General features: G+C 42.3%; 1 protein-coding gene across 6 annotated transcripts in view; it reads left to right on the top strand.

Moving 5' to 3' along the window:
* LSAMP (limbic system associated membrane protein) overlaps positions 1-27,110 on the top strand; it is an 879,557-nt gene that overhangs the window by 704,814 nt on the left and 147,633 nt on the right. For all 6 annotated transcript variants that reach the window (XM_069202657.1, XM_069202656.1, XM_069202658.1 and 3 more), the window contains exon 4: positions 25,255-25,389. In XM_069202657.1, the coding sequence (XP_069058758.1) occupies positions 25,255-25,389 (135 nt within the window). The remainder of the gene's footprint in view (positions 1-25,254; positions 25,390-27,110) is intronic.

Here is a 27,110-nt window from a genome sequence, read left to right as displayed (position 1 = left end):
TTAAAGTCTCTCTTCGTTGAGCCTTATGGCTCTAGTGCTTCTCTACTCACAACTTCATTGCCTCTCTTGTGGGCAGCCATCTTCAGTTTCTTTTTCTGACACAGAAGAGCTTCTTTGTGTGGAGTGATAGCAGTTCATTTCTTTTGTTTTTAACACCTCTTGTAGCCATCTGTGCCACCCTTCTCTGGGTATAAGATGCTCTCTTCGACTCCTCAGGATCTCTTCTTTGGGCTTAAAATCCTCCATTGATGCTCCTCAGGCTCTTTTTTGGACACTAAAGCTTCTTCAAGCTGGACTCAATGACTCCCTTCTTTGTACTTAATAGACTTTCTTCTGATGCTCATCTTTATTATTCAGGTTTTAAAGTCAGTCTTGTGGTCCTCTCTATATTCCTTTGTTGCCTCCTCTCTTGTTTGGGTATTTGATGCTCTCTTGGGCTACCCAAGGTACCTTTTTTGCATTCTCTATACTAAATACTCTTCAGCCTCAGTTTCTGGATATTAGAGCTTCTTCATGCAGGATGCAAAGACTTCTCTTCTACAGTTTTTATAGACTCTCTTTCAATGCTCCTCATCCTCTGTCATTTTGCATTGCAGCCTCTATTGTTGCTTTCTACATCTTCTTTTATCTGGTGATTATACCTTCTCTTGTAGGGATCTTCAACCTCTTTTCTTTGAATATTAGATCCTCTTTTGCAGGGTACACTGCATCTCTTGCTTCAACTCTAAATACTTATTTTCTCCCCTTTATCTGCACTTCTTCGTACATTAGAGGTTATTCATACAGGGGTCTATAGCTTGTCGTCTTTGGTGTTTACGGCCTCTCTTGTACAGATCGGCTGCCCCCGTCTTTGGGAGTTAGATCTTCTCCTGTAGGGCTCCAGAGGACCATTTCTTTGGACTCCATATGCTGCTTTGATCCTCTTCAGCTTTTCTGGACATTTGGAATGCTTGTCGTGCCCTCCAGGCTGTATTCTGTGGCCTTTACAAACTTTCTTTAGATGCTTTCCAGCATCTCTTATCACAGGTCATGGAGTTGAGGAACACCAGGCGAGGACCATCTGGACTTGGGTGCCCTCAGTTAGGGCTGCTTGTGGAGGGTTGGAGACTGGATTTGTAGAGCTATCGCTGAGTCTTGGGTATATCATGAGCCTGCTGCACTGATGACAATGTGTGGCGAGTCCGGGGGCTAGTTTATAGAGATTACTTACAGAGTGATATGCTATTTTGTTTGTTGAGTCTTTGCATATATAAACGATGCATTGTAAACTTTGACTACTTCCCATAACATGTGTGACACGTTGTGTTAGCATTGTACACAACAACATTGGCAGAGCCAAAAGACCTGTCTTTCCTATTGTGTATGCACAAACCAACAACTTTAGGTGCATGGACAGAAAAAAAACACATGCTACATGTACACTGAAACATGTACACATACCACAGTGATCCACCAGCACAGGGACGGAATGCATACATGCGCTCACATGCATGTGTGCTTACTTGTCTGTGTTCATGGCATGCATATGCATGCCTTGTGACACGTATGCATGCTGTCTCTGTGGATGTGCACCACATTGTACTGTAAAGTTGTTAGTCTACATATGCACTATAAGAAACCAGACCTTTTGGCTTTACTACAGCTGTCACTCCAGATGTATGCAATGAAAACAAAACACACAACATAATACATACCCATCGGCTGTCTCCTTCAGGTCTGTTTCTGCCCTCCCACCCGCTAGCCCGTATTACTAGCTGTCTCTGCCTGAGCTCCCAAGCCCTTCCACAAGATGCCCTCTTATTCACCATTGCTGTCATTAGCAGTCTCAGTCTACCATCCCCTAACACTCGCTGTCTCAGTCTACCACCCCCTAGCACTAGCTGTCTCAGTCTATCATCCCGTAGCAGTAGCGGTCTCAGTCTACCATTCCCTAGCACTAGCCGTCTCTGTGTACCATCTCCTAGTACTAGCTGTCTCAGCCTACTATCCCCTGGTACTAGCTGTCTCAGCCTATCATCCCCTGCAACTAGCTGTCTCTGTCTACCTTCCCCTAGTGGTCTCAATCTACCGTTCCCTAGCACTAGCTGTCTCAGTCTACCATCCTCTAGCACTAGCTGTCTCAGGTATCATCCCCTAACACTAGCTGCCTCAGTCTACTGCCCCCTAGCGATCTCAGTCTACTAGCACCTACCAATAGCTGTCTCAATCTCCTGTCCCCTAGCGGTCTTAGTCTACCATCCTAGCACTAGCTGTCTCAGTATACCTTCCCCTAGCGGTCTTAGTCTACCATCCCCTGGCACCAGATGTCTCTGTCTACCACCCTCTAGCTGTCTCAGTCTATTGTCCCCTAGCAATAGCTGTCGCAGTCAACTGTCCCCTAGCAGTCTCAGTCTACCGCCCCCTAGCACTAGCTGTCTCAGTCTATCATCCCTTATTACTAGCTGTCTCAGTCTACTGCCCCCTAGCTATATCAGTCTACTAGCACCTACCACTAGCTGCCTCAATCTCCCGTCCCCTAGCGGTTTTAGTCTACCATCCCCTAGCACCAGATGTCTCTGTCTACCATCCTCTAGCTGTCTCAGTCTACTGTCCCCTAGCGGTCTCAGTCTACCATCCCCTAGCACTAGCTGTCTCAGTCTATCATACCCTAACACTAGATGTCTCAGTCTACTGTCCCCTAGCGGTCTTAGTCTTCCAGCCCCTATCACTAGCTGTCTCAGTCTCCCGTCCCCTAGCAGTCTCAGTCTACCGTCCCCTAGCACTAGCTGTCTTGGTCTACCCTTCCACGCCACAACTCCTGCCATCAACTCTACCTGACTGAACCCCTTATCACTAGCTATTACCTAGAGCTTTCTGCCTGCATCATGCCCTGTCTGTCCCCATCACTGGGTGTTTTTAGGGTTGAGCCTGTGTCGCATGCGCTCGCACATGCGTATCGCTAGCGAGACGCTTTAGGTATTAGAAAAGGGCTCGGAGCCCTGTTGACGGCACGTCAGTGTTTTTCATTGGTTTGTGGGCTTGCCTATTAAAATCTGCTTGCTTTCATTAGTCGAAGGCATGCCTACGTCATACCTTTTCCGGTGGCTAGCTCTCCTCGAGCGCATCGACCAAGTACAGAAAATATGCGAGACTCGCTGTTTTCTGTCCGGCTCGTGGACTACTTTTTCTCTATTTTCCTAGCGCGATTTCGCTTGGAAGAAGTCGATCGCTTTTTCGGGTAACGTACATAAATGCACTTTTGCCGATAGGTGAAAAGTCGGGTTAGGAGTTTACAACGCTATCAGCTCTAACACGAGCAAATGCGAGACCCGTTGCATTGCAAATGCTTGTTTATTATGTTGTGTATGTCTTTCTAACACAGTAATGCTCATCAGTTACTGTCTCCTGGTTTTATCCTTCTGCCCTCCCCGTCCAGTCCTTGCCTTTGTCCGTCTCACAGTCTCTACAGACCACACACACCGATCCTATACCACACACCACCACTGCAACACACACCACAAAACCGCTGCCACAAACACAGCCACAGAGCATGTACAGCCTTTACAAAAGAGAACACATACACCTCAAATTGTCCAGACCTATTGTCTTTAACAGAACTTATTTTGTTTACCGGCCTCTAATGCCAGGACTTCCTGCCTGCTATGTTACTCTGCCTGGTGTGGTGCCTGGTTCTCCTTGCTCTATAGATCCTCGTTGGTGCGTCACTGCATACACTGAGTACAGTAAGTTCGTTCTTTATCACTCCCCCTTCTGCCCTCTATCAAACCTTCGATACCGGGTACTGCTGTCCTTGGTGCTGAAACCCGCACCAGGCACACTCCAATGCAAGCACCCGCGCAAAACCACCAACCACTCTAAATGTTAAGTACTGAAGAATTCCTTTGAAATTAGTCTTCATAGCAGATGCACTTTCTGAATGGCAGTGCAAAAGGGGCAAACGCACGAGAAGATTGACAGGTTTGCACCACAACCAGAAACAATAACTTGTATTGGTATTTGCAAGGACTGAGCAATGTGCTTTGTACACTAAAGTGAATTTCTAACTTGCATCTTAATGAGGCGTGCATTTCATGAGCAGAAAGTACAATAAAAAGCACTAATCCATTTAGGTTTTTATTCAAAATTTGTGCAACAGGTATGTTTAAAGTAAATAATAGGAAAGAAATATGAAATGAAATGAATGGATCAGTTAGTATTTTTCTTAAACCTACCCATGTGTATAAGATAAACACTGTGCACTTTATGCAACTGCGTGCTTAGAAAGTAAGCAATTTGTGTACGTATATATGTATGTATAGCACAAAGCTAGCATGTACAGGGACACGGCAAAACATACAGTCAATGCATGATTGGAGGGGGAGCTGGTTTCTAAGAGTGAAAGTGAACTGTTACTGCATTGTGATGTAGTGTTCATCAAAGAGATGTGTCTCTGACTTTTTCCTCAATTTGAGCAGGGTTGACGTTGGCCTTCATCGATACAGGGCTGTTGTTCCAGATCTTAAGTGCATAACTGGAGAAGGCCTGGTGTCTTCTTTTTTGCACTTCTCGTCTCCTGTCTGACGGTGTGCTGTCTGTGGGTGTGCCACAATCAACCACAGATTATGAGCTTGTCAGTCAGGCAGGGGTGTTTTGTGTGATGGATCTGTATATGATACAGCTGGTTTTGGATGTGGTGAAGGCTGGGATGGGTGGGACAGATGTGGGCATATTTCCTGAGGCCCTTGATGACTCCTTTGGTGTATGGAATACCTTTCAAAGGAGCCAGTGCGGGGCCTGGGAGGTGTTGCCCCTTCCGGTTGTGAAAACAGGAGGGCTTGAACGACAGTTCCAAAGTCACAGTCTGCCAGAAATGATTTCAGCTCTTTAGAAGCAGAGCTGATACCAGGCTGACTTTGTTTTTATTGGGGATGGGTTTTTTGAGGGCGAGGTCAGAATACAGGGTACATATAAGTGATTTTACGTTGGTTGAAATTTGGGGTTCAAATCTCAAGCATTTTATAATTTTAGAACTTTTTTCTTGTTGCCCTTGTGGTTTGACAACAGAGAGTCCAAATCAAGAAACTTTTAAAAAAAATCCATACTATCTATGCATTATCAAAGGGTAGTACGCAACAGATGGAGGGAAATGGGAACCCTAACTAAGACATTGGAATGATTCGATACTCGTGGAAAAAATCACTAAATAAAAGCTGTTAACATTTCTATAAGGAGATGCCAACTTCTTCCCTGGCATGGCAAATTCAGAGGTGAGTAAAGATCTTTTCCATTTGAAACATGACTTGGCAATGGAGCGACTTCAGCAAAATTAGTATTGTTAGGTATTAATGGCAAATGGCACATTATATTATACTGACCATAGAGTATTTCGTCTTATAATACTCTCAGCAGAAACATTCCTTTATGAAATACTGATTACATTTCTAAAAACCAAAACATCCCAATGTCTATTTAAGTATAAAATAAAGAACTTGAACTACATTCTGATTAAAACGGTATTCCGTTCACAAGCCAAATGTTCTCTTTCAGTTATCGCCAGGATGCCCTTCATATCCCAAATCTTGCACACCATTAAACCTAAAGTGGCAATCCCAATTTTAAATGGAATCCTTGCACCCATCTGTTGTGTTTTATACATTAATGAATTCCTGGCACCCACAGTGCATTGAAATTAAACTCCGACTGGCCTTACAATGTGAGAACATGCCCTACACACTGTATCCCATGTTCCTAAAGCAGTCAGGGCTTTGTGGGGGAAGCCATAAGATGCGCGAGTCACATGTACTGTATGTTCATCCCTGCCCTGTCTCATGTACACATTATGTGTTCAAAGCCATGGTGAGTGGTGTTGGCATCAGTTGTGCCCAGCACAGATGATACGCAAAGAGTGTTGCCACGGTAACAACCGCTCGGCTTGACTGTGTGCCAACTCTCGGGATTTGGTCCATTAAGGGCAGCTGGTGGCAGTGGTGGGCAGGAGTGCCCTTAAGGGGAAGTAAGGCTGATGCTTTGAGGTGCCCGCACTAGGGGGCAGTAAAAAGAACTGTATCAGTTGGGTGTGAGTGAGAAAAAAGATTGTGTGCTCTTTTCCTTCATTTCTATGGTGCGAGCTACTGCGTCCTCTTGAGGAGGCGTCACTCTCAAAGAATGATACGTTATTTTGTGAGGACGCATCTGCCACAACAAAGATCATCTGCTGAAAACAATGCTTAAGCACCTACTTCTGTGTCTTAAATTCGATTGCATAATTACGTTTTTGCAGGAAAGTTGTTCACCAAAAACAGTTTTTGAGGTTTGGTGAAGCTGACAAAGCATTGCAGCTTTGTTGAAATCTGTAAAGTTCACAAAACTTAGGTGCAGATTTACAAGAAACTGGCACAGTGTGGTGCTGGGCTGCGCCAGTTTTGAAACTGTGCCGGTGCTAAATTAAGCTGCCAACGCAGGCATCCCTGCACCATAGTCCAAGAGTGTCTGCGTTGAGAGGAGTGATTGTTTATGTGCAGGAAGGAGTCTCTTCTCATAAACAATCTACAGTGGCTATTTGGCACTTCCAGGTGTGCATCAGAATGCAACACACATAGAAGTACCAAAGCGTCATTTTTGAATGATTATGTGCAGGAAGGGACATAATCTGTGGAAGGGACGTAAATCTGGGGCAGAGTCAAAAGCAATGGGTGTTGCGATGGAACGTCCACAGCAACACCTAGTGCACATCCCCCTGACATAGAAAACTGCAATGGAGAGGCCTACATCTACAAGGAAGCGTAAAGCCACTAAAAGTGGCGCTACACCTCCTTGTAAATATGGAGAAGTGGTTAGCGCCACCGGAGCTTTGCAAAAAGTTACAAAAAGTTACGCTCCAGTGGCAAGAGGGCCTTGTAAATCTGGCCCTTTGTGAGCTAAATGTTAGTGGAGTCTTTATCGGGCCGATATGTAGTTGGTGAATCGGAAACCGCAGTGAGAGGACTCTATGGGCCAGAATTACAAGAATGTGGCAAATCAGCTGTGATGCACCACTTTTTCTGCGCCCCCCTTCTGGCACCTAACAACACCATGATAGCGCCGTATTTACAATATGGCACACCATGGCGCGTGTTAGGACAATAGCGCCATAATTTATGCCACTTTTGCACTTTGCAGGATTAGCACCATAAATAATGGAATATATGTATATATATATATATGTATATATATATATATATGCAAATTAGAAGAGGGAACTCTGGGTAGTTACCAAGTTTAGGTGGAAAGCAGCTCCAGTAAGGATATATATATATATATATATATATATATATATATATATTCTTCAAATGCAACGTGCTCAAACAAGGGGCTCCAAGCGCCATTAAGGGGTGGTGCGGTAACAACCGGCAGAGCACTCCGGTTAAATTTCAAAAATAGCAAAAGAACATCCACAAAAACCGCACGCTCAGGAAAGCAAGAGCAAAAGGAATTTATTCCATACATAACACGTTTCGGCTGACAAGTGATCAAGGCTGCTTGTCAGCTGAAACGCGTTATGTATGGAATAAATTCCTTTTGCTCTTGATTTCCTGAGCGTGCGGTTTTTGTGGATGTTCTTTTGCTATATATATATATATATATATGTATATATACATATATAAACATTTTCCACCCTACTCCCCAACAAACGCAACTCATGATAAAAATTATCAAAATAATAAAAAAAAAGTAATAAATAACAATAAACACAAATATGTTACAACAGAATATGAATTATTAAAAAATGAATTAAATCATGTTATTCAAGCAATGTTGCATAATTAATCTAATTAACCAATTGAATTTAAAAATACCAATTTATTTAAAAAAATGCGTAGATTAAACAATTTACATAATTAATAATCAGTTTAACTAATCAAAGTTTAAAAATTGAATTTACAATACATAAATGTTTATAAATTATAGATTAAAAACACTTTGCACCCTACTCTCCTGGAAACCCAACAACCCACTCATAAACATAAATAAAAAAACTTTAAAAAATCCAAAAACAATTCTTTAAAAATATTACCAAACAACAAATATTAACTGTATTAACAATTTACAAATAATTAACAACAGAATAAAAGCAAACTCATGAAAAAATTACAGAATAAATAAATAGAAATCTCTAGTGTACACAATAATAAAACCATCTCAAACACTTGAAAAAAAAAACATTTGTACCTGTGATATTATGTCGCACAGTATTCTTGTCATCACAATATTTATTAGACTTAATTTTGCCTAATTATATTTGTGTAATGATATTAAGGGTGCACGCCCACGGAGCACCATCGGAGCTGCAGTGTAAACATTTTGTTCTTGTGATCTATTTTTGGAAAATGAACAGTTATCAACAGAAAGGAAACATTTATGGCCAAATGCTCATTATTTTGCACATAATTTGTTACAGAAGAGAAAAAATCTGTCAGCATGTTACTACTTATTCTGAACTACAATTCATTTTAAATCTGGTTTGCATTAAACTTTATTATAAAATTATTATTTATAAAACACTATTGCAACAAATTGCTAACTGGGTTTTGAGTGTTTCGTTTTGTACAACAGACTTTGTTTTTATTGTTTATGCTGCAACCATGCTCTTTTTTTCATATCAAGAAGCAAGAACAGGGACTTAAGTGGTTTATGGAGAGGGTGATAGTGTGACCATGTATTATACAGTAAGTAATGTAATACTCTATAACAGCTGTATAAGGATACTCCAAGATACCTCCAAGTTGTATGAACACCTAAAGGAACTCTGCCTTGATTCTTCTTCTTTTCAATGTTACATAATTAATTGACTTGCTTGTAATGTATGGCACATGTTACATTAGTGCATAGATAATACACCAGTCCTATTGTAACATCATAATACATTGTTGGTTACAGAACCCTCATCGACTATGCCATGCAGCATCTGGTTGGTTAAGTAAACAACGATTGACAAAAACAGGTTTAGGAAGGAACCTTTCTACAAAGACATCAGACACTTTCTGTATGTTTTATTAGATGTCTCAAACTGTGGTAGATGCAGACATGTATTTTATAAAGATGATCTACATTTGTCTACCACTGGAATACATAATGCATGACCTTCAAGAGAAAGCAATCTGGTAATATATTGTATGGAAGCCTGCAACAGCTTTGCAAAACCTCAACCCAGTTTCCTTAGTATAGTCTAGTTGTGAGATCAGTACTCACCTGAATGAAGAACATTACACAGCTACTCTATGCTATCAAAGTATTACATTTGAGTTGTGGCACTAGGATGCCTGCTGCCAAAGCCGGTGGGTGTTAAGAAAGGCAAGGCACGGAGATTAAATAACGGGACTGCCTACACAAATACATGAAATATAGCTATTCAGCTGTCTTTTTTCTGATTTTCTTTCCTATGGAAATGTGCTTTTTTTTTAGCTAATAAGGCATTTGAGACACCATGTTTTTTTATTGTGCTGATGTTCTGAATTGACTTGAATTGAAGCTTAATTTACAGATGGCACTCAGAATATACATATAAGTATATATATATATATATATATATATATATATATATATATATATATATATATATATATATTTCAAACACAAATCTCGGAATGCAGGTGCTCAACACAGCGGTCCTGGGTGGGCTCCGAGAGGCCCTAATATAACCTTCAACGCTCCTTTCAATGTCAGGAGAACCAGGACACCTCCAAGATGAAAATTCAATTTATTTCAGCACAAAAAATCCAACGCGTTTCGGCAACAGCCTTACTCATGGATACAACATTACTGGAGTGCTCTACATAAATAACCCAAATTAATCATAAACATAAAAAACAGACAAATCCTGATTCATCCAACAAAAAGGCACGTAATGCAGTGGCCATCTTGAAAGTGCACATTTAAACCTAATACACAGTAGTTAGTATCATGTTAGTCTCTAAAGTTCATTTAGAATCTCTCGTAAAGTTATCTCTATCAAAATTTAATCCAACAAATTAATTAATCATGATGTTCCTATCCAGCAAATAATTACTTATTGCAGAATTATAAAAACATTTTTTGTATAAAAGACATTTTTATAAAATAATTTTTAGATGTTTAAATTATTGCTTATGACATTCGGGTAAAATAATTATATATGTTTTCAAGTTAAAATCCAATATACTTCATGTAAACATTAAATACTCATACCCATGTCCAAATTGCTACCCTTGAATCTCCTGACACCTATAAGGACATACAAACTTGCAAAAAGGCTTATCTGGAGGATATCATAACGTTTCCGATGTTGTTCACAAACAACTTTATCCTACTTATATATTGAGACTTCTTAACCCAAGTGGGTAGACATACAAACTCTGTTATAAAAAAACCTACTAAAAACCCAACACCCAATTCTTTAAATACATAAATACCAAACTAACACCAACACTTGCAAATACTATTCTACAAGAAGGCCGCCACATTCCCCAACATGTTTAAAAATATATATATTTTGATTACCCTAGATGAATACTCAGCTCTTCACTCGAGTTCAGCCCCACAGGTTCCAATGACTCAAAATCTATTATATATTTGGACTCCAAAATACGCAGCAACCTTTCTCTGTTGCCGCCTCTTTTACTGATCTTCACTTGATCAATGACTACAAACTTCAACAAATTCTCATTGCCAAAGTGTTGAGTAAACAAATGTCTGGCTACCGGATAGTTTTTGTCATAGTTCTTAATAGCTCGTCTATGTTCCAGAACTCTTTTTTTCGCGCTATGTATCGTACTCCCCACGTATAGTTTTTCACATGGGCATATCAGACAATAAACGCAATACGTTGTATTGCAGTTATAATTTCCTCTAATTACAAAGCTCTCTGTCCTTCCTGGAACATTCACAGTCTTACAACTGTTGCTGGATCTACAAGCCTTGCATTTCATACAACAGGCAAAACCCTCCACTCTGGTACTTCTCATATGTCCTTTCAACATTACATCATTCCGACATAAGTTATCCTTGAGAGATCTATTCCTCCTAAAGGTTATTTGGGGATTATCCCCGATCCAGTTATTTAAAATAGGATCGGTCTGCAAAATATGCCAACTTCTGCTGAGAATGGACCTAATCTTATAAGACTGATTACTATAAGTTGTAATAAATCTAATCGAGTCATCGTCCTTTTTCTGCCTCTTATTCATCCCATACAGAACATCATCCCTACTTAGAGCCTCCACTTTCCGTCTAGCTTGGTCAATAACTCTAACACCATATCTTCTATTCCTGAACCTCTCACACATTACTTCACACTCCTGTTGAAAATCAACTGTCTCACTACAGTTTCTCCGGGCTCTCAACAGCTCTCCAAATGGAATGCTACGTATCAAGGTCCCCGGATGTGCACTTTGGGCACACAACAAGCTATTGCTGGCCGTCGCTTTCCTAAACAATTTGGACACCAATTTGTTGTCCCTCACAGAGATTTCTACATCAAGAAACTCAATGCAGCTTGGATCCAAATGTTCGATAAATCTTAAATTGCATTCATTCTTGTCCAGATCCCGCACAAATTGTCTGGCTTCTTCCTCGTCACCCCTCCAGATTACAAAGATGTCGTCAATAAAACGACACCATAGAACCACATTTGTATCAAATTGGGTGATCCCTTCTGACACCTGTTCTTCCCACCAGCCCATAAACAAATTTGCATAGCTGGGAGCAAAACAGGTGCCCATAGCTGTCCCTTGCAACTGCTTGTACAATTGATTATCAAAGATGAACAAGTTGTTCTTAAGACAGAACTCAATCATGGTGCACAGCATTTCTGAATGATAGAAGAAAGACAGTGACCTCGCTCTAAGGAAGTGTCTGATAGCTTTTATCCCCAAATCATGATCTAAACTTGTATAGAGGCTGGTCACATCTACGGTTAATAGTAGGAAGTCATCTTCCCATTGGATATCCTCAATGATTTTCAAAAAATGAGTGGTATCCCTCACATAGGAAGGTATTGACTCAACAAAGGGGCGTAAAAAATAATCAATATACTTTGATGTGTTCTCCAAGAGGGACTCCATGGCTGAGACTATAGGTCTCCCTGGCGGACTAGCCATATCTTTGTGGATCTTAGGAAGGAGATATAATACTGGAATCTTCGGATGATCACACTTGAGAAACAGGAATTCATTCCATTCTATCATACCCTGCTCCCTCCAGTCTGTAAGCATATCATAATATTTCTCATTCATCAATTTAACATCACCCCAACTCATTTCCTCATAACATTGAGTATTACTAAGCTGTCTCACTCCTTCTGCCACATATTTGATAGTGTCCTGAATAACTACATTGCCACCCTTGTCGGATTGTCTAATGACAATGGTATGATCTTTTCTTAATTCTTGGAGAGCTTGCCACTGGTCACCCGATAAATTACTATTTTCCACATTTATTACTCCATATCTCAGCTTTTTCAACTGTTTAGTCATTACCCGTTCAAAAACATCAAGGGCATCACAATGTATGGCAGGCAGAAAAGTAGATTTTGGTTTAAAATTACTAGGACATTTGCCATCCAGGGCAATATCTATTCCCATCAAATTCAGGATAAGATCATCATGAGGATCCATCCCCTCACATAAGTCCATTGCTGTATGTAACACATCAATATCTGAGATACATAAGTTACTCTCTTTTTCTCTCGCCACCACTCCATCATCACTCTTGACCTTGGTGTGGTACCACTTTTTTAATTTCAATTTTCTAATAAATTTGAAAGTATCAATCCTGGTTTGAGTATAGCTGAAGCAGCCAGTTGGGCAGAAGGAGAGGCCCAGGGATAAAAGACCCTCTTCAACAGCAGACAACACTCTGCTGGAGAGATTCACAACATTCATGGTTTTTACTTGCGTGCACGAGTTACTACTCCCAAGGACCTTGTGGCGTCTCCTGCGCCTCCTCTCCTTGGCTTGTCTGTTCCTCTTCCTCTTCCTCTCACTCCTCGTCCTCTGCCCCTTTGGGGGTGAGCTCCTTTGTGTTGTTCCATCCTTCCCTGGTTCAACAGTCTGAATTGCTTTAAAAAATTCAGTCTATCCACTTCTCTATCTGATGTCGAAGCCCCAGATAAAACTGTATCAGGTACATCTGAAAGGTTTCCATCCGAAATATCACTTTCCTCCTGTTCCTCAACTGGCTGATTCACTTGTTCGATGTCCCTCGCGTGTCCCTCAGTGATTTCCTCATTATACATATGGTCATATTTCCGTTGAAAAGTCAAAATACGACCAGCTTGATAATCCTTGAAGTCCCGTATAAATTTCCTCTGCTTCTTGCCAGTGATATCTTCTTCTAATTTGCAGAGTTTTTTCTCCAAATCCTTCATATATTCATCAAATGTTTCCTGCGTAACTAATGCCAATAACTCCAATCTCACTTTTTCCATCTCCCCCAAAATTTTACTCCTATCCTTTGTTGCATATTTGGTTAGTATACACATCATATTTAATGAGCTCTGTTTAGAATTTTCAGCCCAATCCTCAAGCATTTCTGGATCATCATAAATTGGTATAGTGTAAATCCTTAATCCTCTAGGGACACGCTCAACATCAATATATCTTTGTAATGATTCAACCTCCCACCATTTGGACAATTCTTTCCTATGCAGTCTTTCCATTTTGTCATATAAAGTTTGTAGTTTCATTTCCGCCTTCATATTGCCACGACTGGGCTGAGCACCAAGTCCTTCATCCATCTGGGCAAAAAATAATTTATCCGATTTCTCCTTTCGTCGTGCTTCCCATCCGGAAGCCATACTTGCTGAGACAAATTGAATAATTTTTTCAAAACAAACTTGCACCAAGGTCTCTACTAATCTAATGGATGTGGGCAATACAACGTCGAATCTGATGTATTGGCCACTCTGTTCCTGCACCCTGCTGCAATCAGGAAATGGTTCACACCAAAGCAATTCAAAATCTCAAATCATTCATAGATCAGTTAAACGTGGGCAAGTCGAAAACTTTGTAAAAGAGGGCATTTACTACATACTCTGAGTCAATGCCCCCTTCGTACACTTTATTCCTCCTACTAAGGCTTTATTCATTTATCCAGGTCATATGCGTCGATAGGGGCGTTGTTCCCGGTCCTCTCCATAGAGTATTGTGTTTCTATACTCGCAGCCGGGATCCGCTGATCGTTATCTTGTACAAACAAAACAGCGCACTGTGATTACACCCCCAAGCGCGTTGTGGATAGACGACGAACGCCCTCACTTGTAAGGTTATGCCCCAAGCCCAGCAGTTTGCCAGTAATAAACCGCGGCTGCGCGGCTGTTTTCAAAGTCCAAAACACATGAGGTTCAACTCCAGAAGCATTGCGCTACGCTAACAATATGCACGTTTCCAGATTCTTCGGGGAACAAACGGACTCGTTTGCGTATTACCGTCCCGTAGTCTGCAATTGGAACATAGCGCGCCCACGCCAAAGACTCACGGCTTAATTGTAAAAAACAACAAAACCTTACTTATGGGGCATTTCCTGGGACGACCGCCAAAACTATACAGCTCCCCAATGATCTCGCTTCCAAAGCCGTCCCGCATAACCTCCTTCGTGACGCCTCGTTAGGAACGAAAAAGTTCTGAGTTCCCCACTTCGTCCGTATTTAAAAGGCCTTCTGTGTACAACCATTCATCAAGTTGCAGATCCGATACAGGGGCTCCCGCATTTACAAAAAATATTTCAAACACAAATCCCGGAATGCAGGTGCTCAACACAGCCTTCCTGGGTGGGCTCCGAGAGGCCCTAATATAACCTTCAACGCTCCTTTCAATGTCAGGAGAACCAGGACACCTCCAAGATGAAAATTAAATTTATTTCAGCACAAAAAATCCAACGCGTTTCGGCAACAGCCTTACTCATGGATACAACATTACTGGAGTGCTCTACATAAATAAGCCAAAATAATCATAAACATAAAAAACAGACCAATCCTGATTCATCCAACAAAAAGGCACGTAATGCAGTGGCCATCTTGAAAGTGCACATTTAAACCTAATACACAGTAGTTAGTATCATGTTAGTCTCTAAAGTTCATTTAGAATCTCTCGTAAAGTTATCTCTATCAAAATGTAATCCAACAAATTAATTAATCATGATGTTCCTATCCAGAAAATAATTACTTATTGCAGAATTATAAAAACATTTTTTGTATAAAAGACATTTTTATAAAATAATTTTTAGATGTTTAAATTATTGCTTATGACATTCGGGTAAAATAATTATATATGTTTTCAAGTTAAAATCCAATATACTTCATGTAAACATTAAATACTCATACCCATGTCCAAATTGCTACCCTTGAATCTCCTGACACCTATAAGGACATACAAACTTGCAAAAAGGCTTATCTGGAGGATATCATAACGTTTCTGATGTTGTTCACAAATAACTTTATCCTACTTATATATTGACTCAACACTTTGGCAATGAGAATTTGTTGAAGTTTGTAGTCATTGATCAAGTGAAGATCAGTAAAAGAGGCGGCAACAGAGAAAGGTTGCTGCGTATTTAGGAGTCCAAATATATAATAGATTTTGAGTCATTGGAACCTGTGGGGCTGAACTCGAGTGAAGAGCTGAGTATTCATCTAGGGTAATCAAAATATATATATTTTCAAACATGTTGGGGAATGTGGTGGCTTTCTTGTAGAATAGTATTTGCAAGTGTTGGTGTTAGTTTGGTATTTATGTATTTAAAGAATTGGGTGTTGGGTTTTTAGTAGGTTTTTTATAACAGACTTTGTATGTCTACCCACTTGGGTTAAGAAGTCTCAATATATAAGTAGGATAAAGTTGTTTGTGAACAACATCGGAAACGTTATGATATCCTCCAGATAAGCCTTTTTGCAAGTTTGTATGTCCTTATAGGTGTCAGGAGATTCAAGGGTAGCAATTTGGACATGGGTATGAGTATTTAATGTTTACATGAAGTATATTGGATTTTAACTTGAAAACATATATAATTATTTTACCCGAATGTCATAAGCAATAATTTAAACATCTAAAAATTCTTTTATAAAAATGTCTTTTATACAAAAAATGTTTTTATAATTCTGCAATAAGTAATTATTTGCTAGATAGGAACATCATGATTAATTAATTTGTTGGATTAAATTTTGATAGAGATAACTTTACGAGAGATTCTAAATGAACTTTAGAGACTAACATGATACTAACTACTGTGTATTAGGTTTAAATGTGCACTTTCAAGATGGCCACTGCATTACGTGCCTTTTTGTTGGATGAATCAGGATGTGTCTGTTTTTTATGTTTATGATTAATTTGGGTTATTTATGTAGAGCACTCCAGTAATGTTGTATCCATGAGTAAGGCTGTTGCCGAAACGCGTTGGATTTTTTGTGCTGAAATAAATTGAATTTTCATCTTGGAGGTGTCCTGGTTCTCCTGACATTGAAAGGAGCGTTGAAGGTTATATATATATATATATATATATATATATATATATATATACACAGATATTTATTTATTTTTCTTATTTTTTTTTAAATTCCACATACCTGCAACCACAGGATGTCTCACATTAAAATGAGCCAGAACCCAAGAATATAAAGTATTTACAGGGAGACTGTTGGTGTGTCTGATGACAAAACACTGCTTTTCATTTGTAAAAAAGGCTACTGCCAGTCACCTTGGATTTCTTGATCCTAAAAATTAACTCACCCTTCAGCCCTACAGGTACACAGAACTATTCGTAGACTTATAGTATTTTCATAGCTTAAATGGGAGGTACTTCCCTCCATTACCACTTCCTCTTAAATTACAGTTAGACCAAAATACAGCGGAGGTAAAGAGCATCTTGCCGATGTAGGTGAGGTCTGAAGAGTGAGTGAAGTGTGACATGCTTCGATTCTGAACACTAGCTAGAAATTTAGTTTATAAAAAAAAAAGCAGTTAAAGGTGTTTTCCTAGAAGTCAACTGAATTTGAATTAGAAGCAGGTGAGAATATTTGGGGTCAAGTTGCTCTGTGGCTGTGTTTTAGGAAGCTCTGTAGTGGGGGATTGGTTATGGATGCGCTTTTTTGGGCTGGAAGTAGGGTGGAGAAAAAAATACAGAAAAGTTGTGAAATGCCTGAGGCCACTCAGCTAGCAAATCCACCAGAGAGACTGGAAGCTGAGCTCCACAGAATGAGCCCTAAGCGGGCCTACATCAGTGATTATTGCCTGCAATGGAAGCATTCTGATTGGATGTCCAGATCCCAATGTTCCACTTAAGGTGCTAATAATACTTATAACAGTAGTGATTGGCATTACGCAGTTTTTGTCTTGCTTGATGCAGCACTTAACTGGAGTTATTACCAAATGTAATGAACCTAGGTTAAACGAACAAAGGTGAAACTATGAAGAAAGAAATAGGGTGACAGGAAGAATTAAGGGCCTGATTTACAAGGCCCTATCGCCCCTGGAGCATCACTTTTTGCGGTGCTCTGGTGGCGCTAACCACTTTTCCATATTTGCAATGCGGTGTAACGCCACTTTTTGTGGCTTTACGCCTCCTTATAATTATGGGCCTCTATGATGCACTGCATCAGAGGGGCGTGCAATAGGTGTTGCAGGGGGCGTCCATCACAACATGCATTGCTTTTGATGCTGTCTGTTGGAAATGGCCCTTTTTGCAGGATTATCCCCAAACTTTTTGCCTTCTTCCTCCTATTTTTTCAGGTCTGTTTTTGCTGGTTTATTGTCTCTGCGCACTTTACCACTGCTAATCAGTGCTAAAGTGCAACTGCTCCCTATAGAAATTGTACTGTTGATTGATTTATCCATGATTGCATGTTTGATTTACTGGTAAGCCCCTAGTAAAGTGCACTAGAGGTGCCCAGGGCCTGTAAATCAAATGCTACTAGTGGGCCTGCAGCATTGGTTGTGCCACCCACATAAGTAGCTCTGTAATCATGTCTCAGACCTGCCACTGCAGTGTCTGTGTCTGCAGTTTTGACTATAACTTCGACTTGGCAAGTGTACCCACTTGCCAGGCCTAACCCTTCCCTTTTCTTACATGTAAGGCACCCCTAAGGTAGGCCCAAGGTAGCCCCAAGGGCAGGGTGCAGTGTATGGTTAAGGTAGGACATATAGGGGGTCATTCTGACCCTGGCCGGCGGCGGAAGCCGCCGGCCTGGCTGGAACCGCCAGAATACCGCTGCGCGGTCAAAAGACCGCCGCGGGTATTCTGGGTTTCCCGCTGGGCTGGCGGGCGACCGCCAGAAGGCCGCCCGCCAGCCCAGCGGGAAACACCCTTCCATGAGGATGCCGGCTCCGAATGGAGCCGGCGGAGTGGAAGGGGTGCGACGGGTGCAGTTGCACCCGTCGTGATTTTCAGTGTCTGCATGGCAGACACTGAAAATCATGGTGGGGCCCTGTTACGGGGGCCCCACGACACCCCATGCCGCCATCCTGTTCCTGGCGGCCAAAACCGCCAGGAACAGGATGGCGGTCGGAATCCCCATGGATTCCCCAGGGCAGCGGAAAACCGGCAGTACACCGCCGGTTTTCCGTTTCTGACCGCGGCTGTACCGCCGCGGTCAGAATGCCCAAGGGAGCACCGCCAGCCTGTTGGCGGTGCTCCCGCGGTCGTTGGCCCAGGCGGATTTTACCGCCAGGGTCAGAATGGCCCCCATAGTAATGTGTTTTATATGTCCTGACAGTAAAATATTGCTAAATTTCTTTTTTCACTGTTGCAAGGCCTATCCCGCTCATAGGTTAACATGGGGGCTACCTTTAAATCTGATTAAAGTGTAGATTCCCTTTGGGAGCGGATGGACATGTGGAGTTTGGGGTCTCCGAGCTCACAATTTAAAAATACATATTTTAGTAAAGTTGATTTTAAGATTGTGCATTTGAAAATGCCACTTTTAGAAAGTAGGCATTTTCTTGCTTAATCCGTTCTGTGACTCTGCCTGTTTGTGGGTTCCCAGTCTGGGTCAGTTTGACAGTTGGGCTGTTCACACCTCTCCTCTAGACAGTGACACAAAGGGGGCTGGGGTGTAGCCTGCACATCTTGATTAGCCATCTGTGCTGGAGGGGAGGGGAGGAGTGGTCACTCACACCTGAAAGGACTGTGCCTGCCCTCACACAATGCCATCTCCGACCCCCTGGTGAGTGTCTGGGGCCTGGCATGGACAAGGAAGGATCTTGCAAACACTTGAGACTTTGCTTTGAAGTTTGCAAACTTCAAAGGCTGAACTGGGTATAAGAAGCAGACCCAAAACCTCAGACTTTTAGAATCTTTCTGGAATCAAGAGGAACCTCTGCCCAGGAGAAGAGCTGAAGAGCTGAAGGAGGAGCACTGTCCCTTTGCTGTGTTGCTTTGCTGGACTGGCCTGCAGTTGCTGCTTCTGCCTGAAAAGAGTGCAAAGGGTGAACTTTGCTGTGTGTCCTGCTTGAGAAAATTCTCCAAGGGCTTGGAGTAGAGCTTGCCTCCTGTTGGAAGTCTCAGGGACACCAAAGACTTCAGTTTCCTCGACCTGCAGCACTGGGAACTGTGTGTTTTGTGCTGTTCAAAAGGAGAAACCACTGCGACGCCGCTGGCCTGCACTGTGACCTGCCGATGCCACACAGAGTCGCATTGCCCCACTTTGCACCGCAACCCTGGTCTCACCGATGCCATCATCGGACGACTTCACCGAGCCGCTGCTCGCACCGCAACCTGTGGGCCCCGCACTCAGGCATCGCCTGCTCACACCGAAGCCTGGGCATCCCCGATGACGTCGCTCCTGTTGACACCGGCACCGCTGCCTGCACCGTGGCCTGTGGACACCGTTCGTGAGGGTCACGAAGCACCGTCCCGACCCGCACCACTGGCTTGGGCCTACAGACAACAGCGCTTCCGCAACGACGCCGCCACTGCCTGCATCGTGACCTGTGGGCACCGCACATTGCACCGCCCCGCTTCACACCGCAGCCCTGGTCTCACCAACGCCGCTAGACGCTGTCACTGAGCCGTTGCCTGCACCGTGACCTGTGGGCACCGCACGTCGCATCGTCCCGCTTCACACCGCAGCCCCGACGCCATCCCCACCAGCGCGCCTCATTTCATCAGCCCGGAGCTCGATCCCCGAGGTGCGTGACTTCAAGGGCCCGACGACTCCTGCACCGACTCCGGAACCAACGCCAGCGACGCCGCTCTCCGGAGCTCACCGCGAGGATCACGATGCCCTGCGAATCCAAGGTACTGTTTGTGGGTCTTCCCGACACCGCAGCTGGCCCGCGACGCCAAGGCCAGCCTGAACTTTTGGTTTTGTTGTTCACAACGCCGTGATAGCCCCAGGTGGAGTTATCGACTTCAAGGAACTGTATTGTTAAGTACATCTTGCAGCGTTCATATTTTTATTACTGTAAGTTGGATTTTTTATCGTATTTGGTCTTGTTTTATATAGATAAATATTGGCTATTTTTCTTAAACTGGTGTGGTGTCCTTTTGTAGTGTTTTCACTTATTACTGTGTGTTATGTGCAAATGCTTTACACATTGCTTTTGAGATAAGGCTGACTGCTCGTGCCAAGCTACCAAGGGGGTGAGCAGGGATTATCAGAGCGGTTATCTCCCTTATCCTGACTAGAGTGAGGGTCTCTACTTGGACAGGGTGCAAACCGACTGCCAACTAGAGACCCCATTTCTAACACTGCCCCAGATTTACGCGAAATAGTAAGTCTGTGGCAGTGCCAAAAAGTAACACCAAGGATGGCGTTAGCATCGCAAAATGAGGAGGAATACTTTTATTCCTCCTCGTTTTTTGTTTTTTCCATGTGTGCTGCATTCTGAAATGCTATGTATGATTGTATGTGCAGGAAGGTGCCCCTTCCTGCACATAAACAATGATTCAAAAATGACGCTTTGGTACTTCGATAGAAGTGCCAAATCGCCATTGTAAATTGTTTATGTGCAGGATGGGACACCTTCCTGCACACAAACAGTCACACCCCTGAACACAGGCACCCTTGCACTATGTTGCAAGGATGCCTGCGTATGTGCTGGCAGCGAAATTTTGCGACAGCACAGGGGGAATGCAGGGCTGCGCCGTATTCTGTAAATACGGTGCAGCCCTGCTTGCTGTTGATTTTGGCACAGCTGCCACTTTCTTGTAAATCTGGCCCTAAAAGTGATATGGAGGAAAGAAGTAAAAAGTAGCTTTAAAATGGAAAACATGGGCGGAAAAGGAAGAGAAAAGGGTCCTTGAATAAGAGGAAGTGGGAGAAAGAAAGAAACAATGTCAGCACAAGAGACAGGAGAACAAAAAAAGAATAAATAAAGAATGATAGAAGCAGAGGTGGATAGTTGGGAAAAAGGAAAGACAGGGCGTAGGAAAGAGTAAAAAGATACTAATGTAGCGATGGTAGTAGCCGGTAAAGAGAGTGGTGTAAAAAGTGTTTAATTTGTAAATAAAAATGTGCCGGTGCCCAAAGCCCTCCTCTTAAACATGAGGCTGCTGCAATTAAATGTGCGAGCACGGACTCCTGAGGCGGCGTAATTCTGAAGCCATCTCGAGCCTCTTCAGTTAATTTACTGCCACTCCCTGCCCCTTCAGATCACTCTTGCAGCTTTCTGCTTTTTAACTTTGTGACGCTTTTTTGTTTTTCCCTTCCTGCGTCTTTCCCATGTGTGTATTTTGCTCACAGCAAATGCTTGAGGCAGAAGAATAAGCGCCGGCCCTCAAAAATAAGTGCCGGTGCACCGGAACCAACAAGAACAAATTAAGAACTGGGTGTAAACAAATGGGAGTAGGGGGAAAGGAAATGAAAAATGTATGGGAGAGATAGTGTAGAGGGGCTTCAACGTAAAGAGGAGACATGTTGCAGAAAGAGGAAGGTGGAACCGGTGGGAGGGGGGAACAGAAACTGAGAGACTGAAGGAGAGTTGGAAAGGGCGGGGAACTCGTGTGGAAACGAGAAAGAAATATAGAAAAGAAAAGGTGGCGGGATGGAGGTAAAGGTGGAAATTGTGGAAGGAACCGTAGGTAGCGAGGGAAAGATAAATGCAGGAAGAGGATGTAATACGGTCTGAATGAGCTGGAATAGAGTAGAGACAGAACAAAGAGGGACGAAGCGATAAAAAACCGAGTGAGAGGTTGGAAGCTTGGGAAACCGGACGCCGTTGTTCCAACACCCCAGCATGCTGCATCCTTTGTGAGGCAGTAAATTGCCTCTTCCTCGGGAGGGCCCTCGGCAGCCGAGGAGCACACAGCAGAGGGGACGAGGGAATGCTATTTTCCTGACGCCGCTCAGGACCTCCAGCTGCCCACGGGAAGGCCCCACTGCGCTCATTACCTCTTGCGCGCCCACAAACCTGGATTTAGAGAGGGTCCAGAACATCCTCTTCCCGTCTGCCTTCCCTCCCCCGCCAGCCCCCGTTCCTCAACGCCTCAAGGGCCACCGACAGGGATCACATCCTGGCCGGAAGCTTTCAATGTCCCCTTTTCGGGGCACCTGCCTGGGCCTCGGGGTCTGACGTTTCAAAGGGAGGAGGGGCCAGGTGCAGAGAGCAGGGGGCGTTTGAAGTTTACACTTTAAAGAGACAACGGGGGCATCCTTGCACTCAATTTTGCATTTGTTCTGGTAGGAGGACGGGTGGGATGAGTACAGCCCCTCGTGCACTCCCGAGAGCCCCCCACAGTGCAGTCAGGAGATTTAAAGGGGCCATCCAATCATAGTAGGATTCAAAACCCAATCAGACATCAGGGAACAAAGGGACCTCCCGACTTCTAATAGCTGCTGCTTGCTTGTGAGGTGACGTGGTAAACCACATCGAAAGCTGTTCAAAAACTTTGCAAACAAAAAACTGAAGATGAATAATGGGGGACAGGTAGGAGAGGTAGCGGTTAATTGCTAATTAATAAAAGCTACATTAAAATGAGGTGAATGACAATGTGAAGGAAAGGAGGAGGATATGGGGCGATCTCCCCCGTATTTTTTTTTTAAGTGAGCACAGTGATTAATCTCTGAATTCTAGGAAAATTAATTTTATGGTTTTTTTGTAAGAACAATAGAATTCCTCACGCTTAATTATTCACAATTAATTTCAAAGTGATTAATGATTTGGAATAGGCCACAAGGAACAATTTTGAGACATGCGTACACAAAGTAATCTGCAATTTATTTTTCATCAGATGAACTAATTGAACATCGGCAAGCAAACAATAAGGAGAGAAAGGACTATCATTATTAGACAGAAACACACAGGCTTTTTCTTTGCATTCCGGCAATTTTTAATGGAAAATCAGGAAAGTATAAAACAGAATGCACAGACAAAACGTCTGTCCTCTATAAGCTACTCATGAATGGAATCTGAAAACCAGAGAGCCTTGTTTATGTTTGATGATTTGGGTGTAAACAAACAAAGGGAAGTGCTCATGATTACAGGGTGTGTCGTGCCTGAGCTAAGGTTTTACTTCTTGAAACACAGAGTCCAACTGAACTGGATAATGAGGGTCCTCCAAGGACCATTTTTATGAACCATCCCAAAAATACCTATTATGAGGACCTCCGAGTAAATCCATCCTGCAAACTTCCTAAAAAGCTCAAAATGTTGGTCTCCTGACGGATCTCTAATGCAAATCTCCTACACAAAGGCAACACCCTTACCATGAAGATTTGAAATCCAGAGAGCCCCTTAATCAGAGATTCCTAATGAGTCCACAGGTAGACTACTCAGGAGATACCCAAAGTGAGCGCTTCTTATGAGCCCACATCACATGGGATTCCTAAGGACCCTCCACATAGGGAGTTCCTGTGGATGGACCATATTTATGTGAAGTATTTAGAGACCCTCATCATAAACAGTTGCTGCGGAAACTGCTGGTAGGGAGTTCCGGAGTTCCGGAGGACATTCATGAGAGATGTTCTCATCCTTCACTAGTTGGTCTTAAAAAAATTGTAACCTTGTATCATTATCATGGACCCTCGTGCTGTTTATTTGGGTTATTCCAATTGAGCTCCAATGCTCATCATAAATGTCGGCGCCTTGAGACCCTATGGGTGATTAGCCGTGTTTTACAAATCCATGATTGATTGATTGATTGACATGAGTTCCCATTTTGTAAACGTAAGCAATGCTTTCTATTTCATGTTGTATGGCATGCATGTTACAATGGCCCTTTAACCATTAGAAGTTGTATTTTATCTCTTGTATCTTACTTAACTCTACAGTGTTGAGTGTGATTGTGTACGTATGGTGACGCACATGCGTACAATACATAGTTTAAGCCATGCCTGCTTCAACTGTATTTACTGTCTGAGAAAGAAATTGTGCAAGAACATGTTTTTCTTTTTTTTCTACTACCTCTTTCCAAACGATCATGTAGTAAAAAGACCTATAGCTTTATCATATGATCAATAACCATTATCTAATATGCACATCCTCATCTTTCATGAGCTTCTTTGAGCAACAACAAAGCTATTTTAAAAGAGGTTAAAAACTCGGACTCATTGCACTCAAACAATTTCCATCGAAAGCACTTTAAATATCTGTCTAACTCATGACAGTATAAATAATGTTTTTTTGTGACCTACAGCTCTACAACGTTAAGCAGAACAGATAACTACTGTTTGTATAGGATCAGGGGCTGGTACCGGAATTTTTTAAACAAGGTATTGTCTGGCAGAAATACTGTGTCCTAAATATTGTTAACATTAATATCACCCTGTTGGACATAGCAATAGAAAATCTGCACCCAACAGAGTAATAGTTTTGTAAACAATATGTAGGACAGAAATTGATATTTTTCCTAATGAAATTCTGAATACAACTCTTCACAGACAGGTGTTATGGAACAATGCGGATGTGAGCTGTGCCTGTAATGAGGCCTAGCTCAGCTCCTGGCAGTGAATCCCCCTGGTAGATATCGACTGGTTGGAAGACAATGAAATGCATCATTTTGTTGTTATGCAAATGTCTGATTTACAGTCTTGTATGTTTATCAATTTTCCACTTTACCTGATCTTTTTCAAATTGCAAGTCTCATACATTTCTACTGTTTTTTAAGAAGACTTTACAGTATATGATGGCACATTGTGATAAAACATGTCTAAGGTATATGGGCTGAGGCTCGTAACATATTATTTGAGTATAGAAAGCCAATCAAATGTGTTTTATATTTTGGGAGCCCAGATTTAAACATCAGCATCTGCAGGTTCATAGGTGATAGTTGTGGTACCTGGTATATTTTACTTTTAAAGTATATATGGTTATGACATTGTTTCCTATACAGGTAGAGAATTTGAAGGGGAGGAGGAATTCCTGGACATCCTCGGTATCACCAGGGAACAGTCCGGCAAGTACGAGTGCAAAGCAGCCAATGAGGTGGCCTCTGATGACGTCAAGCAAGTCCGGGTCACTGTGAACTGTGAGTAAAAAGACTGAATGAGATGAGTTTTCTTTGAGTAGAAAGGAATCAGGAAAATCTGGAATATTGTCAGGGTTGTTGCCTGAGATTGCCATTGTGTACACCCAAGCTACACAATGGGGGTTATTCTAACTTTGGAGGAGTGTTAATCCGTCCCAAAAGTTACGGTAAAGTGACGGATATACCACCAGCCGTATTACGAGTTCCATAGGATATAATGGACTCGTAATACGGCTGGTGGTAAATCCGTCACTTTTCCGTCACTTTTGGGACGGATTAACACCTCCTCCAAAGTTAGAATAACCCCCAATATCTGTTTCAATGACTCATACTTTTTTTTTGCCTCCGCCATGGCCACTCTCATGGAGTCTCCAAATGCACTCCCCGCTTCACAATAGGGGATGTACACACAGGGTATTATAGCAAATCATGGCCAATTTCAAAGAAGCAAAATGGGGAAATCCATTCCAATTATATTGTCTTAGGAAGTGTAAGATTTCAGAAGGCTGGAATTTCCCAATCATTTCACATTGAATTCCAGTGTATTTTTACACCATGGCGAATTGACTGTGGGAAAAAAAAGATCATGCACATTTTATGGCTCAATTGTGTTGCGAAAAGAAGTTTGGACAGTGGTTGTTGCTATCCTAAAACACCAACACACTCACTGAGTTGAACTACTGCTTGCTTCTGGTCATGAGATAGATAAAATCTGGCAACCCTAATAGTACCCTTGGGATCTTAAGGAAGCCTGGCTGGGTTCGTTGTTGGAGTCTGGTTGGGTTGATGTTTGGGATTTGGTCGGTGTTGATGTTTGAAGTTTGGTTGGATGGACATGTGGACTCTGGTCAGGTTGATGTTTGAGGTCTGGCTGGGGTGATGGTTAGAAACCGACTGGATAGATGTTTAGACTCTGGTACATTTGATGTTTGGAGTCTGATCTATGATTGGAGTCATATGAAGAGTCAAGGATCAGCCTGATGATAGAAAGTGGACGAATGGTGAGCTGAATGATGGACTCTGATGACTTAATACAAAAATTTGCCAGAAGACTGTTCAGTAGGCCCCAATGGACTAAAGGAGTGACATTGAAAGGCAACCTTGTTTTACCTAGCTACCTTGGAAAATCATCTGCTCGCAGCCATGGCAGTCAGTGATAAGCACCTGGCCCACTAAGTGATGTGATGCACAATGAAACATCTTTGAATGGTACTTTCTTAAAGAATGTGTTTCATCCCTCTCTGCATCCTCATTTCCAAGTGAAGAAAGGGAAGAAGACAGAGTGTTTCTCTTTCCTAGATAAGTTCTTGGGCCAGATTTACAAGGCCTCGCGCCTCTTAGCACCACACTAGCGTAATTGTTTGGCATTAAGGAGGCCATTCTCTGCCATATTTACAAAAGTGGTGCAATGCTTGCATTAGACCACTTTGGAACCCTTTGCTGCAAATTATGTCTGTGCCAGGCTTAATGTATGCAAGGAGATGTTCCCCCCAGGGAGGCTCATAAAAATGGCGCACTGAAATTTACAACATTTCAATGTGCCATTTTTAGCATCAGTTTTAATGTCTGCTCAGAGCAGGCGTTAAAATGACGTGCCCATTAGTTTCAATTGGCCTCCCTTGACTTTGAGGGATTAGCACCAAAATTTATGACGCTGATCCTGCAAAGTACCACAATAGCATCATAGATTATGACTCTATTGTCCTAACATGAACCACGGT

Source organism: Pleurodeles waltl, chromosome 8 (genome assembly GCF_031143425.1).
Source record: "Pleurodeles waltl isolate 20211129_DDA chromosome 8, aPleWal1.hap1.20221129, whole genome shotgun sequence".
Taxonomy (NCBI): Eukaryota; Metazoa; Chordata; class Amphibia; order Caudata; family Salamandridae; genus Pleurodeles; species Pleurodeles waltl.
This window is presented reverse-complemented; position numbering and strand designations above follow the sequence as displayed.